We start from the raw sequence: 23,655 nt of genomic DNA, 5'->3' as shown, positions 1-23,655 counted from the left end.
GGCGCACGCCACCGGGAGGACGCCATTAGCACGGCGGCGTTGTGGGTTGCGTCCAAGGTGTTTCCTCCATGTTTAGACGTGCAACTTTGTTGGTTGTGGCGCCCGATTGTGTACCGTGGATGATTAAAAAATATATATATTTCAAATTTTAAAAACAAATGGCTAGTAGCCATTATTTAATTATTTTTTATTTATATTCATTTTCTATTTATACCACTTCCACACTACCATTTCAAATAACAACCATCTAAATAAACAAATTTCTATCACTTCCAAAGCATCTTATATTCCTCAAACCATTCCATAAACCATTTTTCCATTAACCATTCTATTAACAATGTCTAGAAGTGGGTGGACTCAATCAGAAGATCTTTGTTTGTCGAGGTGTTGGGTGTTGAGGAGACGAGACCCTATTACGGGTAGGTGTGAAATGAATAATCCCGGCGAATCCTTTTGGGATGACGTTACTGAAATGTTCAACACGGACACCATTGGAGGACCACGAAGCAAGGATCAACTAAAAGGTCACTGTAGCATGATTCGGAAGGAATGCAAACAGTTTGAGGCAATTTGCTCGCAGTTGAATGCACAGGAGATACCGGGCGAGATGAGCAATATTATGCAACGGCGCATCAGATATATCGGGAGAAGCATGAGAGGGGCTTCAGATACGAACACTGCTTCCGGCAGCTTATCTTTGTTCCTTTTTAGTTGTTCTGGATTATGAAGTGAACTTTCTAGTTTGATTAAGTGTGCTTTAGTATTTTTTTTAAGTGTGTTTTAGCAGTTTGAATTGTGTATTGTCTTCTTGTATTGTAGTGTTTTTAAGTATTTTAATAAAATAAGTCTACTTTATGATTTAATAAGAACATAAGTTTATTCATAATTTTAAAAACATTACAAACTTAATAAAGATAAACATACAACATAATATTTTGTGAAACACATTACTAAACAAACGACTACTTATTTCTTCATATCATAAAATGCTTTGGCAGTATTGATCAACTCATTCAAGGTGATGACCGCACAAACAATTTCTTCCACAACTTCTTGAATCTTGTCAAACATCCCCTGCAAATAAGTAAAGTATTGACACTCAAGATTAGTACAATGCCCCGTTTGTATATAATTGATTTGTTCTTGACACCATTTCTTTTTCACTTGCAGTTTTAGACCAACTTCAACAAGTTCATCTTTGAATATTTGGTGGTCGATGATGTCAGCCATGATACTGTCATCCACTTGATCCACAGTCATTGGTGGTTTTCGGTTAGGGACATTTGATGAAGAAGCCATTGCAGATGTATAAAAGTTTGAGTTTTGAAATGAAATATCTGGTAAGGAGGCAATATTTATAGCTAAACTAAAAGACGCTTCTCCAATGTTCAAAATTCAAAATATTTACATTCACAGTCCCTCCAACGTTGAATTCAAAATATTTATAATTACAGTCCCTTAAACGGCTAAAAATTTAAAAACATTTACATTTCGAGTCCCTTAATGACTAGCTACATTGTCACTCTATAAATACCAACCCAGAGCATCAACCATTTTCATCACCATTCCACTTGTGTTTAATCTACAAACTTGATTCATCTACTAACTCACTCAGCATTCCAAATGGCTTCATCATCATCAAAGAATGTTCACCGACCCCGTCTCACCGAAGATGAGACGAAAACACGAATCATGGTCGATATCAAAGAGGACACCCTGGGTTACCTACGGGAGAAAAGACGACAATGCGAGCAACACGTTCAGGAAATACAAGCACCAGGCTGTAAGGTCTCAAAACACGAAGAGACATATTCGTTGTTTTTGCAGGATGAGAGCAAAAGGGTCAAGAGGGTGATTGATGATGTTTTTAAGGCCGGTCACATTTTGACCAACCAATGCACTTGGGCCGAATCGTACCACGACAACTGCGGAGAAGACAAAACAACGTGGGAAGTCAAATGCCCGGAACACGACAAGTGGTGACTCAATGAAAGGGCTTATCGTGGATTAGGAAAAATGTCAATAAAAAATGATGACGATGAAGAGTAATCGTATCATTATTATGTATTTCATGTTTTTTTTCAGTACTGTCTTTTTTATTATTGTATTATCTTTTATTTTGAAGTAATATAATCTGTGTTTAATTATAATAAAATGTGTTTTTTTTTTAATTTTGTGTAAAAAAAATGAAAGAATAAAATAGTGAATGAATAGCGAAGAAGTGGAAAGAAGTGGGTAGTATAAGGAGGGGGTGTTCTTGGGGAAAGAAAGTTAATGAATAGTGAAAGAAGTAGGGAAAAAGTTGGTAGTATAAAGAGTGACCTAAGAAATGATAGACCTTTGTTTCTATATATGTGGCACTTGTCTTTCCGTGCCAACTAGGCTTTTTGCTTAGGTGACGACATCTAATTTCTAATATTATGCACAAACCAGTTGATTTAACTTAATATTTGTTTGTTTGTTGCAAACTACAATTAATATTCAGTAAATACTAAAACTAATTAAAAGACATTGATAATATAATTATCAATCTTTGTAAATTATCACTTTCAATTTAATTATCTTTGTACATGGAATATAATTTATTTTAATATAATATAAAACTAGATTATATGAATTATTACATATAATATTTTACTAACCGATAATATTGTAAGATATATATTTTTTTATTTACTTTTATAAAATATGAATGTTAAATTATATATTTACTTTTATCAATTTCACACACATATTTTTGATATTTGTTTTTATATTCGATTTATAGGGGTTAGTTATTATAAAAGAACTATTAAAGTAAAACAAATAAGACAAGATCTTGACCCTTAGATTATGGTTAAATTGATGCACGAAGTAATTGATGCACGATGATTTTCATGATGCACGGTGATCTTCAGTTAAGAGAAACCTATTGTTTTATCCATTTTATTTTAATACTTATTTTATTTTACCTAAAACCTCGATTTATATTCTCCTCTCTTTACTTTTATATTTTTTTTTCTTTCCTTGTTTTTAAAAATCAACTTTATGATCTTTTCAGATTTTACAATCACAATAAGAGTAACATCATTACAAATAATATAATCAACTTTTACAACGTGTTAAATCCTAATGTCTTTTATTAAATTTATTTGGTTATACATATAATTTGATTTATCATTTGATAAAATAACGCTCATCTATACTACATTATAAAGTACTTGTTCCCATTAAACTTTTCCAACTTTCAACTTTTCAACCACTCATTTCATCTCTTGACTCAAATCTTAACCACTCATTTTTTTTCTCCTCTATAAATCATTTTATTCCTCTAATTCATTCAAAATCTTTTATATAAAAAATCGTACATTGATAAATTAACAAATTATATGGGTGTTCTTAAAATTTCATGCTCTTTCATTAGAGGGGTCATTCGATATACTTTCGACGAATTTTTAAATTCGAGGGAGAAGCCCGTACGAATAAGACATTTGGCTATCACACTTTATGACCTATGAGCTCTTATGACTTATCACCACTCTATGACCTATAACGCCCACCATCTCACCACCACAACGCACAGATACTTTCTCTCGTAATAAATAATTAGTAATTACTTTTACTTATAATGTCTCTATCCATTATACCTATGTAATCTAATTTATCATATATATACATTTCATTTTTGGAAAATGATATAGCTACAACAAAATTTATAAATCTACAACAATACCTGCATCATTCAGTTGTATTATGTGCTTTAAATCTATACTTTTGTTGTAGATGGTTAACTTTTGTTATATAATATCACTCCCCTTCATTTTTAACCAATGAAGTCTTTGACACCGCTCTCTAAATGGTTGGAACAAAGTTCTTTTACTATATGATTGTGCACCAAACCGCGTCGAGGGGTCTTTGGGTTCGAAGGTAAAACCCTAGAGGGTTTTTAGGATTTGTTGGTGATTCCCCGAAGGTAGGAACGGTGTTCCTTTAGGGTTTTAATTAGGGTTTTGGTTCGATCGGTGATAGTATATGTTGTGAATTGATACTGTGTATCGTTTTTGGGTTAATCGAAGTATATCGATTGTGAGGGGATCCTCCAACTTTTATAGGAGGAGGTTCCTTGGAGGAGAAGGTTAGGGTTTTCCCTATTCCTTCTTTTATACAAACTCTGCTTACCATGTTTATCCGATTTGGTTTCCTTAGGGATAATCCTTTAAGGAGATTGAAATAGGTAAGGATTGTTTTTATCTTTGGAGATGATTTACGTTAATCCTTTGATTGTTTATCCGAGTCGTGCTTATATCCTTCGTGATGGAGATTCGTATTAGGTGTCTTTCGTATAGTGATTCGAAGGGGTACATCGTACATTTACAAACACTACATTAACAATTTGACATTACATTAATATGGATTTAGGTATAGTGAGATTTAGATATAGATTATATCTAGATTTAGATTTTAACTTAGATATAGAGAGAATCGTTCATTTGAGGCTTGAACCGCCATCTCCACTTGTATCTCTGACCGGCAACGGCGACCACCACCACCACACACACACCCACTCTCGCTCTCTCCCTTCTGTTTTTCCGGCCGGCGATACAACTGCCGTCACCACCTCCTCCTCCTTCTTATCCGGCGATACAACCGCCACCACCACCATCGTTATCTTTAACCACCACCACCAACACACACTCACTCTCCTTCTCCCCTCTCCTTCTCCGGCGATAAAATGCAACAACTTCGCCGGAAAACTTCAAACGCTGATAAAACCTTCGTTCTTTCGAATTAGAACATCACACTTACACCAAAACATTCACAATCACACCGCGAACAAACCCTGACCAGAAATTAATCTGATCTATACTCGTCAGAAAGTTGAAAAACTCACCGGAAAAATTAAAAACACTATAGCTTTGTTGTTTCTTCGAATTAATGTATGAAACTTGTACCAAATCACTCAGAAACACATTCCGCACAAACCCTAGCCAATAAACATTGTTTTCGAGCGCGCCAGAAAAATCACAGTGTCGCCGGAAAAATCACATTCCACCATCTCTTGGATCGCCGCCCATCAAATCCATACCATTCCCATATGCGTCCCTTGGCGGTTTAATTTTTTACAATCACATCAAAATTGGAATGTGTAAGCATAGTGGATGACGTCAAACAGGTTTGTGATTTCAGATCGTAAACTCAAAATTTTGAAATCTTCATGTTCATAACTTACCATAGGTAATATAAGTAATAGGGGTTGAAGAATTGCAAAAGAAAATAGACAACTTTATTAATAAGAAAACGATCAATCTAATAAGGTTATAATGTTTATAAGATAAGAGTTAGAGTTTAATTATAAATCTAATAAGAAAATTGAATCAATATACAAATACAAAAGCTAATTTAATAAAAATTAATTAATTAATTAGACATGCGTAGATCAAGGCTTACATCATGTATCGTTTCAAGAATATCTAAATGTTGTTTCAATTTACTGGTAGATATTTATACTTCTATTATAAAACAAACTACCATCTCATCTTTTCAACTGTCTACCTTTAAAATACCCAAAATACATTTAATTTTCAACACATTCCAAACACACTAAATCTACCCAATATATCCCTAAATTATTTTCCAACCATATTTATCCAAACTATCGATCTCCTTTAATTCATTAACTTAAACATTTTCACATATTACAAAAGATAAATCTCTTAACCATAAAAAAAACTACACTACAATTTACATCAATTACTTAGATTAATAACTACATCGTTACCATCGCCGCCATCATCACCACCCGTTGCCACTGTGGGTACTCATATAGAATTTTAGCGGATAAGATAGAGATGTTTGTTAATGCGTTATGTTGGAATTTTTAAAAAGAGAAAGGAAAAGGAATAATAAGAAAACATGTTGAGTCTAAACAACCTAATAACACTTCAAGGGTGTGTGTTTCACAGGCTCAAAATCGGAAAAACAATGGAAGTCATCACAGCCGCCGACCCAAAAGAATCCACCGTCTCTCCGCCGCCGCCGCCACCACCACCACCACCACATGAATCATTATCGAAGAATGCCCAGAAGAAGCTATTGAAACAACAAAGGTTCGAAGCAAAGAAAGCAGAGAAAAAAGCAGCCATGAAAGAGGAAAAGAAACGAAAAGGGGAAAGGAAAAGGAAAGAATGGGAAGAAAAGCTTTCGGTTTTATCAGAAGAAGAAAAACATAAAATGATTGAAAATAGAAAACATATGAGAAAAGAAAGAATGGATCAGAGGAATGAAGAAAGACTGACCAAATCAAATAGACTTTCTCAAGCTAAGTTAAGTGGTCAAAACATTGTTGTTGACCTTGAGTTTTCTCATCTCATGGCTCCTAATGAGATTCATAGCCTTGTTAAACAGGTACTTCTATATTGCTATATATATATGTGTGTGTGTGTGTGTGTAAAATTTCAGGTTTTGTAGGTATATAATTGTAATTAACTCTCAAAAGTTGTGTGATTTCATTACTTGAGGTGGCCTAGTGATAAGGCTTCCTGTGTTAACATCTTGAGATGGTAGGAGAAAATTCTAGGATCTATTCATGTTAGGCCGTGTCGTGTACATTAGAGGCAAATGCTCGACTTTCTCTGGGTATCAGGCATTCTTGTAGTTTAGGAGTAGCAGTAGGATAGTTTGCCGTTCTTAAATAATAAAAAAAGGCATTCTTGTGTATACCCTATCTACTGTCACAATAGTAGTAGTACAAATCATGGGCAGTAGGCACAATGGTCCTGCTACAATTGTGAATGTAAACTAGTACTATTGTTAAGGGGGTGTTTGGGCTGCCTTATTTCAGTAGATTAAAGATTCTTTTACTATCTAATCTCAGTAAGCACATTTGTGTACCCAAACAACTTATGGGATTATAGCTTTCTGGGATAAATAAGCTGTTTATTAATATCCAAGGTCATATATGGGGAGTTAATATTCAGATTGGGTACATTGCATACCAATTTGGAAAACACAGCTTGTGAAGCGAATTCTGTGACTATGGGCAAAATAGAAAATCTAGCGAATCATTTACAAATGCAACAAATTTTTTTTTTTAAAGTTGTGGTTTTAAATGGATCCAAGCATTAAAATTGACAAGTACAGAAATATTCTAAGATGTATAACACTAGATGAAACCAGAATAATTTTGTTGTGCATAAACATTAAACACTGGACTGCATCTTTTAGTACAATTACCTCGGTTCAATCATGGTGAAGTTTTTGTCCACAACTCTTAGTCAGAAAAGTTTCCTTTTATGTCATTTTTGGATGTTGCATGCTCTTGTCAATTTTGCATTTTCCCTCTCTTTGTAGTTTGTAAAATCGGGTATTATCATGTCATTGAGGCGAAAGTACCAAATAGTAAGTCATTTTTATACAGATAAGAGAAAACAAATGAAATATACGAAGAAACACAAGAAAAGTAGAAAATATACAACAATCTTTGATCTTAGATTACTTAAGTCGCAGAACTTTGTTTGAATTGTAAAACTACTTTGTATAAATGACGAGTTGTCGTCTCCATGAAATTGCGTAGTTGTGTGTGTTTTAGCAGCTACATTCTTCTCTTAAATTAAACTTAATTATGTGTATTACTTATTGGCTTGTGAATATAGATAATATATAGTTATGCTGTGAATGGAAGAAGTGTGGTTCCTTCTCATCTATGGTTGACCGGGTATGAAGGAGAAATCGGAAGCCAGTTACAAAAGATCCCAGGGTTTGATAAATGGATAATCGACAAGGACAGTGGTCCTTATATCAATACATTTCAAACTCAAAAGGAGCATTTGGTATACCTCACAGCAGACTCAGAAACTATGCTCTACGATCTTGATCCAAACAAAATTTATATTATTGGTGGGCTCGTTGATAGAAATCGATGGAAAGGGATAACCATGAACAAAGCTGTAGAGCAAGGAATTCAAACAGCAAAACTTCCTATTGGCAATTACCTCAAGATGTCTAGTTCTCAGGTACAAATCATCTCACTGCCCTACCTCTGTTTGCACTAGAGGTAGCATTTTTTTTTATATCACGGATTATGTGTAATCTCGATTGATTGGGGTATCTTTTTAACTAAAAGGAAGTAAAACGCATCTTACATGACCCAAAGTGTATTTTTTTTTTATTGGATACACCCTCCCAAGTCATTTTATTTAGGAAGTTAGATTCTAAACAAACCAATATAACTTTTATAATCATATGTGGCGCACATAAATCATCTAAAAAATGAATTTAGAATAATTTAGAAAACGCGTTTCATATTAATCTAACCTCTGTACCAATATATTGACCGTTTTGACCCGTTACCCAACCTGCCGATCCTATCACCTGTCATATCACTTTCTGACTAAGCAAGTCTGTGTGCCAATATTTTGTTTAACGGCTGGTATATTTTAATAGATGGCTGGTATCTTATGTGTCAATATTGATTATTGAATTTGCAAATTGGCAAATTGTACTTGCTCTGAGAAGGTGTTTGTGACTCAGGTCCTAACTGTGAATCAAGTGATAGAAATACTTTTAAAGTTCTTGGAAACCAAAGACTGGAAGGCTTCATTTTTCCATGTGATTCCTCAAAGGAAATTAGGCGAAACAGAAACTGAAGGGTCTCTGGAAGCAGCGGAAGAGGACGAGAAATTTGATCAAGAGAATAAAAGGCAATGCATTGAAACATAGATAACTTGATAGGTATACTTGTGTAACCTTCTATTATATCATTTCATTTCAAAATTTTGAGGGATTATTAAAACATTCATTAATTGCAGTTCAGTTGTTTGTGTTGATTTTGAACTCAAACCGTAGAATCAGATTTCTAAGCCTAATAAATACGGAGTATCATGTTGTTTTGTAATGAATCCTAACATGCTAGAAACAGAACCTTTGAACACTTGAGCCAAAGAATTGCAGTTAAAAAAAAGAGCCGAAGAATCGAATGTGTTGTTCTCAGGAAATAAAAATAGAAGGGAATAATACACTTGCAAGTATGCAATCTTTATGATTTAAGGTTTAACCCATTTATCAAAAATTTCATTCCAAATGTACATTTGGTAATTCATTTTTATATCTATTGTTATGATACGGTATAAAAATAGCATATATCCCTTATGTTGTGTCAAGAGTATTAATACTGTATGTATTAGCTGAACAAGCAAGATTATTTAATTGTACCAAGTGAAGCTATATGTAACTAGTAACAAAGTAAAAGACGACATATAATCCAACAGAGAGAACACGGTACAAGACAATTCGCAGCAAAGGAGGATTTTTAGTGCATAAAATGGAAGCAACATTTATTCTATATGAAATGTACTCTTACCCATACACTATTATACAAAGGAATCCCTGGTGATGGACAAAAAGCTATGACTAACTGCATGTACCATCGAACAATTTCGATCTACCTACAACAATGATAACAGAAATCTTTTAAAAATGTAAAAGCAATAACAAGAGCAATACTTGATCACTAATGTTTCAAAATTGTCTTTGCATGCCATGTCCTCAAGACATGCTTTTTATCGTACGTCTGAATCAAACCGGTTCGCGAAAGAATAATGGATGATAAAACGGAAAAGAGAGGATACTTATTTGACATTAGAAATTCCGTGCTTATGAAAGGGCCAAAGATTTACCAGTCGCTCCAAAACTCCAGCACTTCTAAAGTAACCGGAGAAGCCTTGAGGGATTGTGGGTGGGGGGAAGTCTTCGGCAGGCATGGCGAACGGTCGAATCATTTTTTCCATTTTTTCTAAAGTAAGGTATGCTCCTACTTCTTGTAGCCTTTCTGGACCCATTATTGGTAATGTGTGCTCCTGATGCAACGGAGATGCCTCAAGGTTGTTTTGCTGACAACAGGATCAATCATTCGTCAACAAGTATATAATGATGTTTGAATTGCAAGAGTGATTAAAAGAAATGGCGCACAAAACAAATAACAATGCTCATTTTGAATTCTTATCAAGTATCTTTACCTCTAAGGGGGATAAATCGGCACCACGGCTAAAAGTCATCTCGACACGGTATCTTTTCGGGTCTTCCAAATTCACCTAGAGTTCAAGTTTGGCAATTCAACTAAGATGAACAAGTGTAATAAAATTATAAATTTATCAATCTTAAAGGGTTTTTTTTTAACTTTCCCAAATTAAATGGAATAATATTCACCTCTATATTCTCAAACATCCTCAAAACTATATAGCTCATATAGTCAAGTTCTTGGGTTGTCGATAACCGTTCTAAAGCGCTATCACAAACAAGGCTCCCCTCCCCTTGAAGAGACTCGTCCAAGTTACAGTAACGAAGAACATTCATCAGGGAATGAATATGAGATTCCTGTTTTAAAGAAGGATTCATCATACAAAATTTTATCAATCAACTAAACCTAGATATCAGATGAAGTATATACAGCGACATTGGTAAGTGAACCGCAAACTTCATCAGGAGAAGAGAAAATTTTATTATTTTCCTTAAAACTTACTTAGACGTGATGGATATTACATACCGATGTAAAATAAAGGCGAGTTCGAACATGTCTTTCTGGCGTCCGCACGTTAGCATATCTGTAGAAATTTGAGAAATGATAAGATATTCAAATAACAGTAGTCAATAGTCATTTAGCAAATAATTATTGTTATTCTTTTTAATGACCCGAATGACTATAATTATTGCTACTCACTTTGGATCTAAGCGATACTTAATTTCTTTGTCCTCATCATCATCCGTATCCATAGACTTTTCATTGGTCCTTCTTGATCCATCATTCTTTATCACGCTCTTTTGTTGACGGTCTGTATATTCTTTAACAACTGCTATAGAATTTGTGTCCTGACACTGACTCTTCAATTCTGCAACATTAATGGCTTCTTCACGCGTATTCCTCAGATCAATCAAAATTTTTCCTAGCAAACGACGGGCAATCTAGAAAGCCAAAAAACAGTGGTCACATATAAATGCATTAGTGGTCACATATAAATGCATTATAATTCAAAACGGATGTTCTGCATATAATGAGTATAGTCAAATCAGCATGATCATAAAATCTCTATACAAAAAACAGGTCTTCGAAGATGTAATTGCCTAATGGAAAAACCATATCTTTAATTTGACTGAGTTCAACAAAGTGGCTAAGTGGGTGCTACAAAATTAAGTTTACCTTTGAGCCTATCTTTAACTTCTGCTTTGGATTAACACCATACTCGTTAGGTATAACACCATCTGCAAGCAACTGGAGCAATAGATGCATCTTCATGAAAATTTGATAATCATACCCAATTAACTGTAGTACTGTACTGTAAACAGATGTCAATGAGAACAATGTACTATACCTGTGCAACTTTGAATAGCTCGCCCAAACCCTCTATGTTAAGATGTGCGTTGTGTAAGAGATCATACCTGTTCAGGGTTCAAATAGGCCCATTTAAGAAAAGCATAAGCAGCTTTAACACTTCAGATATACAAACTTGCTGGAAAATTTTAACAAAAATGACAACGATAAAACTATAACGTTTGATCTTACTTGCAGGAATCATAAACATCTGGAATTTGGGTAATATCATATCGTCTGCTCAAGGACATACAATGATAATAGTTATTAATTATGATCAATAAACTAGTTCTCATTTGATGTTATTTGTTACAAATGCTTACTCTTTGCGTTCATTGTATAAATCTCTCTCCAGTTTCCTCCAGCGTGCATACATTAAAAGAAAGCCTTCACTTCCACAAGGTAATCCAGCAGCAATGCGGTCAACATCTATATTTGTCTTACCAAGTGCTTTTGCTTGATCATATGGAGGAATCACATCGTATGAGGTTGTCTCAGTAAGCTTTTCATCTTCATCTTTTGCAAGTAGTCTCACTTGTTCAGTAACCTTTTTAGTAAGTTTCACCTATTTATAGTGAACAGTAAGTATGCCTGGTATGAACAGCAAAAAATGCTGAAGGGCAAACTTAGCCTGGATAATCTGAAGGGTAATCAATTTGATGCTTGATGATGGTAATGTTGTGGTCATTCTATTTTCATAAAGCTAAAATTGAAAGCAAAAATAGATGCAATTACCAGTTCAGGTAGAAGTTCAAAAGCATTTGGAGGAATTCCAGCCCCATCCACCATCCAGGGTTTGGTGGATGATCCATGACTTTGAACTAACTTTGCTGCAGATGTTATCAATTCATTCAATCGATCCTGAAAAAGTGTGAAGAATAAGTTCATATAAAGCAAAAAGTTACACAGCTAAATAAATATAGAATGTGAAATTTTGCATCCTAGAATGAAATCTTAACCTCAATCTACCTAAATCACAAGTACTTGGCTACTTGCATTATGATGAAGTATAAGAGCATAACTTACACAGTGAAATTACAATAATATCACACATTATGAAGTATAAGACAATAAAAGCTTAAAAGTTAAAATTCAGATATAATAAGCAGATATACCTTGGCCTCTTCCATCTTGGTACTGGCATTATCAAGTCCATCAAGCATTGAAGAGTCCTTGCTAACAAGAGAAACCTTCGAAAGAGGTTTGATGGTCTTAGTTATAGTTAATGTTAAAATGCGTGGTCAAACTGTTCAAGACTTTAAGTACAGGCAACAAACCAAGATTGGGGTTAATTGTCCTTCCAAGTCTAGAAGTCCTTTCGCAAATGCTGCAGCTGACATCTGTCAATTGATTTTTAATACAGGGAGTCACCATAACAAAATATCGTTTTAAAAAGTACTAATCTATGAATCTACGAACCGAAGGCTCTCTGACCTAGCTCGAGGTAACCCAACAACCATAAGGTTTGGGAGTTGTAGGGAAAGAAAAGAACACGTGAAACTTTAAGAGCAGAGATAACAATGTACATATCAAAGTGATACCTGCACACGACCCTCATCTGAGCTGTAAATTTTAAGGTCATGCCGATAAGTACTATGGAGGCGGAGTAACCCTGTCCCTTCACCTGAGATGTAAAGGAAGAGAAAATATGGAGCTACACTCTACAAATACGTCTATCTCATCTCATTAAACTGTATAATGTCGCATTAATCCAATTAAGCATCTATCTCATCTATGAAAATCATATAACGTCACATTAATCCAATTATTAAAAAAAAATTGATAATTTTTCTGAATAATTTTGGTGGAAGATGATGACAAAGTACTTATATGTTGGAAAGAAGTTAGTTGGTCCATGTACCTTCATTCTCTTTCATTTTTATCTTAGTTATGAACAAGACAATCAAATTAGGAGATGTAATATACATGACCCCATTGATAGAAGGAAAGACTTAAAGGAACAGAAGCAACTGGACTCACTGAAATACATGATATACACTTCTGCAAAAAGAGCCCAAGAGGGAGGGAGGTAAAAATAAAGAGGAAGACGCGAAGTAAAATAATTAACCTGGATACATATTGTTGCGAAAATATCTGCCAAGTTCTTCCGCCTAATAATACAAAAGAAAAGGGAAGAACTCGAGATCAGAATGGATAAGAGAAGTTCCTGATCTACAGTTGTAACCCTTATTTGAGTACAATCACCAAATGTTTAATCATGCGACAATATAGAGATATATGAAAACTTTTTTGGAAGTAATCACCTGTTTTCGACCAGCATGTGTGAGTACACCCCCGTATTTAAGAACCATCAATGCTTCTATGGGACGTTCCTCTTCAGTGTCCCCTTTTGAAACTTTAACCCATTTAAGTGGCTTTAGTTGCACCTTCCGATAAATGCCAGAGAAATGACCACCCTGGACATAACAATTTGTATATTCAAATTGATATGAGGAGCTGTATCACATCTACAAAGTGTTCGCACACCTAAATGCATGCATACATAACTGGATAGACATGAAAATATTCAGATAAACCTCTTCAAGAACTGCTTTAACTTGACGAAGTTTTTCTGCATGCTCAATGTACTCTGCTTCACTGTTTAATGAATGAAAAAGAACCGTTGATAGATCTTTTAATAGACGTGACTAGCAGTAAGAACAGTTTTCTAATGTATTCTAATAACGGTAAACCATATTGAATGTTAACCATATTGAATGTCTAGACTGCAATCACGTTTCCAGAAAGGTGTAAACCATAATTATCTAAGAACTTCCGATATTGTGCAACAGACAACATCTAAAGAGTGTGGGGAAATCAGGGGTCCATAAGCGTCTAACTGCTGACAACAGTGGCTTAAATTAAATCACAAATTAAATGTTAAGAGAAATCAGCCATTAATTTCTTATGCAGAAGACTGGGTAAGATAAAATGTCAGATTACCAGCATGTGACATTCTATCCGTAACAACTCTACGCCCAGACTTCATATCAGAGACCATGAGAGAAAAGGCAGGAAAAAGAGGAAAGAACGAACACCTGATAGGAATTTGCATCAACAGAAATCATGTTCATAGAAAATCACTCAAGGAGGGAAGGACTCGAGAATATTAAGGGCAAAAAAGGTCACAAAACTCAATTCTACCCAGTAAATCATGTTTATTGGAAATAGTTCCAGAAAAGATGCTTTACATCAGGAGCAATACCTGGTATGAGGTACCAATATACGTGTAGCATCTAACAAATCCTGCAACTCGACTGCACTTTTGAGTTTCGTCTACAGCAGAAGCGATGTGTAGTAAATAACACAGGATCAAAAAGGAGAAAATAAAAAAAGTAAAAACAATATAAAAGAAGCACCTCGGCTCTAGGCCTTCCTCCATTGTATTTTAGCATCAAACTTAACAGTTTTTCCTCGGTGACCTTTAACTTCACCTTTTGCTTTGGAGTTCTATCACCACTGCCAACACGAGATAGATGCTTAGAGAAAAAGAACATTTGAACACCAATTCACCAAACGTACCAAAACAAGAGCAAGCATTTATATCTTACTGACGAACAACTGCAATTACACAACGTAGCTCTTCAGCTTGCCCAAATGAGCCAATCCCACTTCCTTGACGTGTTAGTCCCTCAGAAGGCTGAGCTGGTTCGTTGACTTTCCAGGGCAGAATTGGTGGAATTGCAGTTGAAAGATGGGGAGCTTTTGCATCTAAAAACATCTTTCTCAACACACAAGCAGCATCATCATAATATCTGTAGTCAGATTACATGGTCATAAAATGAGACAATAACTAAAGATAACATCTATGAATTCATTTAAATCAAACGTTATAGCATTACCTATATAAACAGACAAACAAAAGATTATAACCACATGACACTACAAATTTCAATTTAATATCACCAAATATATACAAGTTATAAAAATAAAGTTGTCGACAGCCATCTGCACCCCACATGACCGACAGGGGATGGGTAGAAATTATCGATGGGGGGATTAATACCACACTAGAGGGAATCAAAATCGCTTTTGTAAACTTAATGCTGTTACTTTTCGCTATTTGACTTTTCTCTTTATCAAATCCTAATATGGTTCTAAATCTCGAGTTCTCTGTGCTCAAAGTCTGTCACAACTAAGCCAACATTTTCTCTTGCAACTACTGTGATGCCTGTAATTTGCTATATGACTTTTTCCATGTTATATTTCCTGAGAAACTAAACTCTTCATAGTCACTGAAAGACCTTGACTTAAAACTTCTGTTGATTCAAAATGAATGTCTTTGATTTTCTGAGTGACCTTCAACTTAAAAGAACTGGAATTAGCAACCTAATCTATTGCCATTTATTTTACTCTTTTGTTCTGTACTTTTATTGTTTGCCTTATTCATCCTGTTCCTTAATCTATTTGCATCTCTAAACTCTAAAATACTCTCTTTGCAAATCATCCTCCCCAATGAAATCCTGCTCTGCTAGTAAAAATCACCATTGCAAGCTTAAATGTCTTACCAAACGTCTACAACTATTAAGCAGATGCATTTTACAGTAACCACTAAAATCTTTAAGCCACAAAACCAATGTGGAATTCTATTAGTTATAATAAATCTTCTAACAAAAAGCTTGATAATGCTAAATTGTAATTGGTCTGTACTCCTTTTGTTCCGCCTATAAATGGCATATATAGCACCTGTGTTTACCTAATAGCAACTTCAAGTAGCAATGTCAATATTATGAAATTTTCATTTTCCCACTTTTTATCCCATGGAGCACAGGGAAGATTTGACCTTGATAAGCAAGCACAAGAAAGAGAGTCTCATACTCTCATGCTACTAAAATAATTAGAATGAATCTTCATTTAAGTTGAAGCAATAAGTTAATTCTTACTAAAGGAAACTAATAACTTATGTAGGTTCAAACTAGTAGCAATTCTAACTTGTAGGAGTTCTTGACAAAGCTCCATCCGTTCACATCACAAACATATGAGCGACCTTCGCAACGCAGGAGATCAAACCCACACACCTGCAGTCACAAGAGTTACGTGACTATAACGCATAACTGGACATCAACTAACTCTGGTAACTGGAATGCAATTCTTCACGTTCATTAGTTTATATGTCTTTCAATTGTGTTTAGAGGCTCTCTATTCAAAGAATATTTAGACATTCTATATAAGACAAACAACATAGATTGTTGATTAGCAGATAGTTGATGACTGATACATAATTTCAGTTTTCTGACCCTTGAATGATTGGTATCTGAGGTGTGTTAACCTCGATATAAATAAAATTATATAATAAAAAAAAACTGGAAAGATTTTGCACACATATTTGATACCAAAAGGTTCAAATGAGCTAATATAGACCAGTAGGGAGCATTTTAGTATGTTTGAGAATGCACCAATGTGATGTTTTTATATATCAAGGTTAAGTAGCAAGCTACAAATGTGCAGAGCATAAATATTGTTACCTGACAGGTCCTGATTATTGGAAACACATACTTGATGTTTCAAAACATAGAATATGGATTACTAGTGAAGAAGGTCATATTTGGAATATATACAAAAAGTTTTGCAGAATGACTCAAGATGGCAAATACAGAAAAAAGATAGCCTACCCCTTGTCTAAATGCGATGCACACTTCTCTTGCCATTTGCTTCTCGTTAGGTGTAAGAAGCACAGGATACCTGACCTGCCAAATACAACAAATCTTAACTACAACCAAATGCAATAATGAAAAACCCAACATGTGATCAGCAAACTGGATATACACAGATAGCTTTACAAGCAAGAAAGTGTTATAAATGCTCAGTGTGGCGCAACTTATCCTTAAAAATCCAAATGACCTATTCAGTAAATAACATATAAGAAATGCAGGAAGCGAATACTCTTTCTAAAGAAATTGTTTGGCATGTTCTTGTAAGATTAGCTGTCACCGCTAAGAAGTTACAGCTCTTACGTTGGACATACAAGTATATACCTAAATTATATTTCACATGCCATAGCCATTGACTCATTATAATATTCAAACGAAAGATCACAAATTCGAATCCTGCCCTAGGCAAATTTGGGGGTGGCCAGGAACTGGCCATAGGCATACAAAATCCAGTTAGGCCACTACATCAGAATCAAAAAATGGCTCGCCATTCCCATGTAACCAGAACAGGGAAAATCTCATCCATAAACCCTATACAGCTCTAATATCCTCAAAATATGTGAACACTTAGCAATGACTTTTTAAAGTTTTTAAACCAACAAAAGAACAAAGGAGTTTCAAATATAAGTGAACCATGTCGCACAGTTCACTTACTTCTTTGCCATCAGGATTTCTCATAACAACACCATCAACAACAGGAGACTTCCGGGCTTCAGCATGTGCATATTCTGGACCAACTGTATACACCTACAGCATATAACATAACCAATAAGCAAAGTATTACTTTAATGCATAAGCAAGATGTATTGAACAACAATATAAAGACCGTAAAAGACAAGCTCATGTGGTCATGTCACTCAGAACACACACGGACTATTACACATGCATTAAGTGACACCATGGCCAAAGCTATTGTCCAAAAACACAACTGCTTTAGACCCTAAAAAGAACATGCTATACTATTACTCTTCTACTGTTTAAAGTCGATGCATAAATCAAAAAGACTGGAATAAAATCTAGTAGCAGTGAATCACAACCTCCAAAAGCATCATTTTGTTATAATTCACCAGGTTTTGTGTGGTAAATAAATATGACAAGTGTGTATGAGTGTGTCACCAAATGAATCAAGCACAAGCATTATTACAATAGTGTGTACTTCAGACCATGAGTTGAAAAGAATATTTCAAAAGCCAGTTACTCTCTGTTAATGTTGTTAAATAAGAATTATGAATAACAAGTGCTAATGCATAATTAATCATTCTATCTCTCATCATCTTTTATACATACTATTACAAAAAGATTGACCATCAATATTGTCATTACATCACTCATTGCTCACTTTTAATTCTGAAAAGGTAAGAGTGAAACTGAAAAGAGTCGACAAGTCATCAAGAGAAAAACGAAAGAGGCCAAAAATGGGCCTTACTATTTATGCTACCACATGGCCTAGATTCATGGATGAAAAACTAGCATTGCTACATTTTCTCAATGTTCTTACTTTTCTTGGACATAGGGAAAATGGAGAAAATATATATTTCTAAAATGATAAAAGGGCACGTGACAAGGTCACAAGGAGGATTTACACAGTCAGAATCTAACTAACATAGATGTTACACAATATTAGCCATATTACCAGATTCTATAATCAAAAAAATTATATAGCAGCTTGAATGAAGTCCAGAATGCAAATAACCTTGACATCTGTTCCCCCTGTTGGCATGAATTCCTCGTAAATGTAAGAGCTTTCACGCCTTACCCTTCTAACCTCTGGATGAAACTCACTTGATCTGTTGCCAACCTGCAAGATAAGACCTTATACGATTTTAATACACTAGTTACTATTTGCAATTGCAAGTAAAAATGGATAAACGACAAAAAGAAAAAGTACACATATGCATCTTCACATATCCAGATTATATAAAAGACCAGCACAATTAACAGTCTCACTTCTTTAATAATAAGTACATGGAAATTTTTTTATAGCATAGATCTCCAGAATACATGAAATGGAAGCAGTGTAAATAAAGTTATGAATGGCTTAAGATGTTGTAATAGAAAATTTTGCATCCTTTGAAAAGGCGTCATGCTCATGACAGCTAAAGAATTACAGCAAAAGGGGGGAGCATTATAAACCAAACATGCACTGTGCTTTTGAACCTACTTTTACAAGTTCTTTCATTTAAGCAATGTATCAAGGTGGAAAGCTGACCTTTCGGAACAATTCCTTCATTCCACCGCCTGCTGAACTGGGGTAATAGATCATTATGCTATGATCGTCACCTTTAAAAAGGAAAACATAACAAACCATATTACATCAGGAAAATCACATAGTATAAAATAATAACATCCAAAGTATGGAACATACAAGACAAAAATAAGCATATACATATATGTGCCTGTGTTATGAAGTAGTAACTTCATCACCCTGCCCCCAAAAGGAAAATACCTTCTGCCTATATTACTCACGAGAGGATGGTTCTACATTATGAAAGGGGAAAATACTAACTACAGAATTGAATATTAGATACTGAAACACAAATGAAGAACTGAAGAAGAGTAGAAGCACGAAGCATACTGACAGTAAAAGGTTACCATGAACGGGCTTCTCCACGAAAGGCTTCCAAAATTGCTGCCCATGAACCTCAACAAAATCTTCTTCTTCGACAAAATAATCCAACTCTTGATATGGCTTTTCTCTGTTTACAAGTGCATACCGAGGAACGGGAATTCCATATGATTCAAGACACTTGAAATTTCAACATATGGGACAAATTGGACATGATGACAGAAAAATCTCCATTAGAAGCAGCACAATATAGTAAGAAAGAAATCAGAGAACAATACTCAATCTCGTACTAAATGTAGATACATCACAAAATTAGTACAGTTTCACTGTAGTAGGGTATGCATGAAAAAAAAAGACCTACTACAGACCAAATAATTAAAATGGCTAAAAGATGCATGATACCTGCAAACTTATTAGGAAAATAGTGAAATATGAAAAGCATAATAATAACAAGGTTATGGATCTTGTCAAACTCATATATGCCCATTGACCATGACGCAATTAAGCTAAGAGGAAGTGAGTTTTGGTATACTTGAGAGCAAACTATTACCCTTTGCAAAACCTGAATTTGGTGGTGTTTGATTAATACTTAATAAATAAGTTGTGACTTAATCAAGAATACTTAATCCATTAAGTCATCAAAAGTGTTTGTTTTTTTGACTTAATAAACAAAAAATAACTGTATTGACTTAATCCATACAGACATTATTTATCCATTCAGTCACTTAATGACTAAAAAAACAAACAGGCCCATTTCTGCCAACATAGTCTAAACGTAGAACATATCAAGTAAACTTTGTAGATACCAAGTGTATAAAGCATGTTGGGGTGAGCCAAGTAACTTTACAGCTTTTGGTGGCCAGAAGGAACGTGTGATGCTTCTTTATCTTACTTATCTATTTGATACATATGAATATGATAATATAGACTATGATACATATGGATATATGATAATATAGAAATCAACTCCCACCTACATAGTCCCTTATTGTCCAATTCATTGGCAGAGAAGAAGCCATATCCAGAAGAAAACACGAAACTAATCATATAATTATGCATATATCAGATAAACTCCTATAAGTTGATGGATTTCACTATTATACCTCATATACTTTCCTCCTGTCATGAAGAAGGTGCTGTTGTTCCAGTTCATTTACAAGGAAAGGCCTGAAACAAGTATCGTAATGTCACCATAATAATAAGGTATTTACTGGATTGCTGCCAGTTGTCATAAATGCTATCATTTAGGCTCAAAGAACACATAAAAGAGAACGAGACATACTTTCTTAATTCAGCATATGCTTCTGCCTTTTCAAGCGGATACCCAGATGAATGGAAAGCAATCAAACAATCACATATTGGCCACCTGAAATGACAAAGTTAGTGCTAGAAATCCAATACGATATAATTTGCATAGCCTACAGCATTTCTACACCTATATATTCCCATTTTGTATACCTTGTCATATATCGTTGATGCTGAAGCAATGTAAAGTACACAATAGCATAGTCAGATATTGTTAATGATGTTAATTGATTTCTTATCCGGATTATACCTAGTCATTTTCTTTCAGGGTAAACTGTTAAAGCAGCAAATAAAAACGCAAACAGCAAGAATCCATTGTGGTAGGTATATAATTGGTCGTATCAGGGCTCGGTAAAATAAGTTTATGGATCAAGTCTTGAAGCAGATGATGATCAGTTGTAAGCTTGATGTTGAAGGTTAGGGACTTGAACTGCAATAGACAATTTTAAAATCCCTTTTTTATGGAGCCAGGGACATCTTGTAACAAAATCTCGCACTTCTTTGTTTAACAAACATGTACACTAAGAATCTAAGATCCTTTTTCTAGTAATACGTTTTTCGGCATTTATAATGTCCTAGACAGCAGACAAAATGAAAAACTGACTGACTTGTGTATATACTCAAGGCTTCTCGGGCAGACAGATATTTAAGATCAAGAGTTGAAGAAAGAAAAACACACAATTTTCTTTAGCATGTATACCTAGTCATAGTAGTGATAGACATAGTCATAAGATATTCATCACATGCAAATGCTACATAAGTTAAATAAACAAGGCACAAACCAACACGATGAGCTCGTAAAGCATCCAAAAACAACTAAGAAGATTACCTATCTACCGGTTCCTCTAGTATAACTCTGTCCCCAAAATGGACGACCTACATGAGCATAAGAAAACCAACAGTTACGAATACAAACTTCAACATACATTAATAGGTTATTTGTACACGTAAAGTAAGCCGATAGATAATGTCGCATTTTACTCATACATCCAAATACTACTACGTATGACACTACTTAATTCAAGCATTCAACGAACAAAAACCGATCGAGCAAGAAGATATTCAATAAATCACCTCAAATTCACCAAAAGCTTGCAACCGTTCCAGAATTTGTCCCATAGGAGCCGAAAACACCTAATGTCACCGCCATCATACATACATACACATAATATACAGAAACAGAAAATTAAATAAATAAATAAATGCAATATTACTCATAATCAAGTGAACACACACTATACTACTATATAACCATTATATATATATATATATTTTCATTTTGTATAAAATAAATATAAATAATAATAATTAAAAAAAAAAAGGACAGAACCTCCGGGCCGCATTTCACCTTCTTTTCCATAACGCAAACGCCGATTCTGATCTTGCGGTTAAAATCAAATTCATCGTCATCGCTTCTCGTCATTTCTATCTCTCTTTTCACAATGCACGACTCTGTCTCTGAACGCTCTCTCACTCTATATATATATATATATTTATATATATAGATATAAGATACATACACACAAAAACATCTACAATCAAAATACTTGTAATATAAATAATTTAGATTGAATATATTTTATTTTGATTTTACCGGAAAGATAATGTGAAAAGCGGTAGAAAGAAAGAAAGAAAGGAAGGCAGGAAACGACGTCGTACTACGTGTAGTGAGTGAGTGAGTGTGAGTCAGAGAGGGGGAGGAGGTCACGAGGAGGATTATATAGACAGAAAAGAACAGGACAAAAAGAGGAGTAACAGAAAGCGTGTGGTGACGTGATAGTAAGTAGTATTAGTAGTGAGATGAGATTCGGTTTATTGGATTCTGGAATATGCATACAATATATATATATAGATACATTATATGTAGGGGCCCATAGTATATTAGACAAATACAAAATGGTGAAAAGGAAAAGAGAATTGCTACTATCACTTTCTCTAGTGTGGGTAGTGTGGGTCGCTCTAACTCATGATGGCCTACACTCGGTACACCTTTGTTTTCTTCCTACACTCCTTACACTCGTTGGTTTTTGGATTATTGTATTAACATCCTCTAAAGTTATTATTAATTTCATAAGTGAAGTTGATGGTTTTGATCTTTGGATTAAAATTAAGGGTTAATCTAAATTTTTGGTTTTTATACACTTTTGATTACTACACTTTATATACCCTTATGTTTTTTACATTTTATATACACTTATGGTTTAGAAAACCATCATGATTACTATACTCTTTATTCCCCTCTGTATTTACACTTTTGGTCAGAGGTCCTTTTGAAAACAATGTTTTTACATCTGGGTAAAAGCAAAATTGTTTACGTTTTTACCTCTCTCATATCCTGCATACAAAGATTAGGTGGTGTTGTTGTGGTTGTTGTTGTACATGATGGCTTGACTGTCTAGTATTATTTCCGCTACAAGTGTATAAGTTCATCTTTCGTCATTAAGCTACACCAAATAACCAGTTTTATCGTCGACCGTTAAAAAAATGAATGTTAGTTGTTCATTAGGTATATACTTATATTTATAGATAGTTTTATATTTTTTATAAACAATGTTTGATAAAATAAGCTTTGAATTATATTTAACGAAAAAACAATTGACATAGGACAATACAAATCCACGCCATATATCACGTTATCCAAATGATATTCACGTAATCACGTCAATACAAATCCAATGATCAACACAAATCCCAAGTAAGTTTAACAAATAAAACGGTTAACCGGGTTTGATCCAACTCGACGGTTACTAATCGGTCTGGGTTTCGGTTTTTTATCGAGTTGAAATTGGGTT

The 23,655-nt window shown here is 34.5% G+C and overlaps 2 protein-coding genes across 2 annotated transcripts; one reads left to right on the top strand and one right to left on the bottom strand.

Annotated features, from left to right (window-relative positions):
- The first annotated feature begins 5,860 nt into the window (after window positions 1-5,860).
- On the top strand, window positions 5,861-8,804 carry LOC122588532 (tRNA (guanine(9)-N1)-methyltransferase). Its single transcript, XM_043760667.1, has 3 exons — window positions 5,861-6,384; window positions 7,632-7,991; window positions 8,509-8,804. The coding sequence occupies exons 1-3, from the start codon at window positions 5,893-5,895 to the stop codon at window positions 8,695-8,697; spliced, it is 1,041 nt and encodes a 346-aa protein (XP_043616602.1). The 5' UTR covers window positions 5,861-5,892; the 3' UTR covers window positions 8,698-8,804.
- Window positions 8,805-9,347: 543 nt separating this feature from the next.
- Window positions 9,348-22,286, bottom strand: LOC122587580 (inositol hexakisphosphate and diphosphoinositol-pentakisphosphate kinase VIP2-like). Its single transcript, XM_043759760.1, has 31 exons — window positions 22,194-22,286; window positions 21,938-21,997; window positions 21,693-21,739; window positions 20,841-20,924; window positions 20,662-20,725; window positions 19,585-19,738; window positions 19,202-19,272; window positions 18,686-18,790; window positions 17,647-17,739; window positions 16,954-17,028; window positions 16,274-16,359; window positions 14,893-15,096; window positions 14,701-14,800; window positions 14,547-14,617; window positions 13,879-13,939; window positions 13,606-13,758; window positions 13,410-13,452; window positions 12,883-12,965; window positions 12,619-12,681; window positions 12,457-12,531; window positions 12,077-12,202; window positions 11,665-11,906; window positions 11,534-11,578; window positions 11,343-11,409; window positions 11,171-11,242; window positions 10,694-10,935; window positions 10,520-10,577; window positions 10,183-10,350; window positions 9,993-10,067; window positions 9,654-9,866; window positions 9,348-9,422 (listed from the first exon to the last, which is right to left on the bottom strand). The coding sequence occupies exons 1-31, from the start codon at window positions 22,284-22,286 to the stop codon at window positions 9,348-9,350; spliced, it is 3,168 nt and encodes a 1,055-aa protein (XP_043615695.1).
- Window positions 22,287-23,655: the final 1,369 nt, after the last annotated feature.

Source organism: Erigeron canadensis, chromosome 2, assembly GCF_010389155.1.
Source record: "Erigeron canadensis isolate Cc75 chromosome 2, C_canadensis_v1, whole genome shotgun sequence".
Lineage (NCBI taxonomy): Eukaryota > Viridiplantae > Streptophyta > Magnoliopsida > Asterales > Asteraceae > Erigeron > Erigeron canadensis.
The sequence above is the reverse complement of the archived record's forward strand: the minus strand, read 5'-3'. Positions and strand labels throughout refer to the sequence as shown.

Coding starts and splice junctions, on each gene's coding strand:
- LOC122588532 (XM_043760667.1), top strand. CDS start 5,893: ATGTTGAGTCTAAACAACCTAATAACACTTCAAGGGTGTGTGTTTCAC. Junction 6,385..7,631: donor TTCATAGCCTTGTTAAACAG/GTACTTCTATAT, acceptor TTGTGAATATAG/ATAATATATAGTTATGCTGT. Junction 7,992..8,508: donor TCAAGATGTCTAGTTCTCAG/GTACAAATCATC, acceptor TTTGTGACTCAG/GTCCTAACTGTGAATCAAGT.
- LOC122587580 (XM_043759760.1), bottom strand. CDS start 22,286: ATGACGAGAAGCGATGACGATGAATTTGATTTTAACCGCAAGATCAGA. Junction 20,925..21,692: donor CTAGAGGAACCGGTAGATAG/GTAATCTTCTTA, acceptor TTGTCATTTCAG/GTGGCCAATATGTGATTGTT. Junction 11,907..12,076: donor TTGAACTTCTACCTGAACTG/GTAATTGCATCT, acceptor CACTATAAATAG/GTGAAACTTACTAAAAAGGT.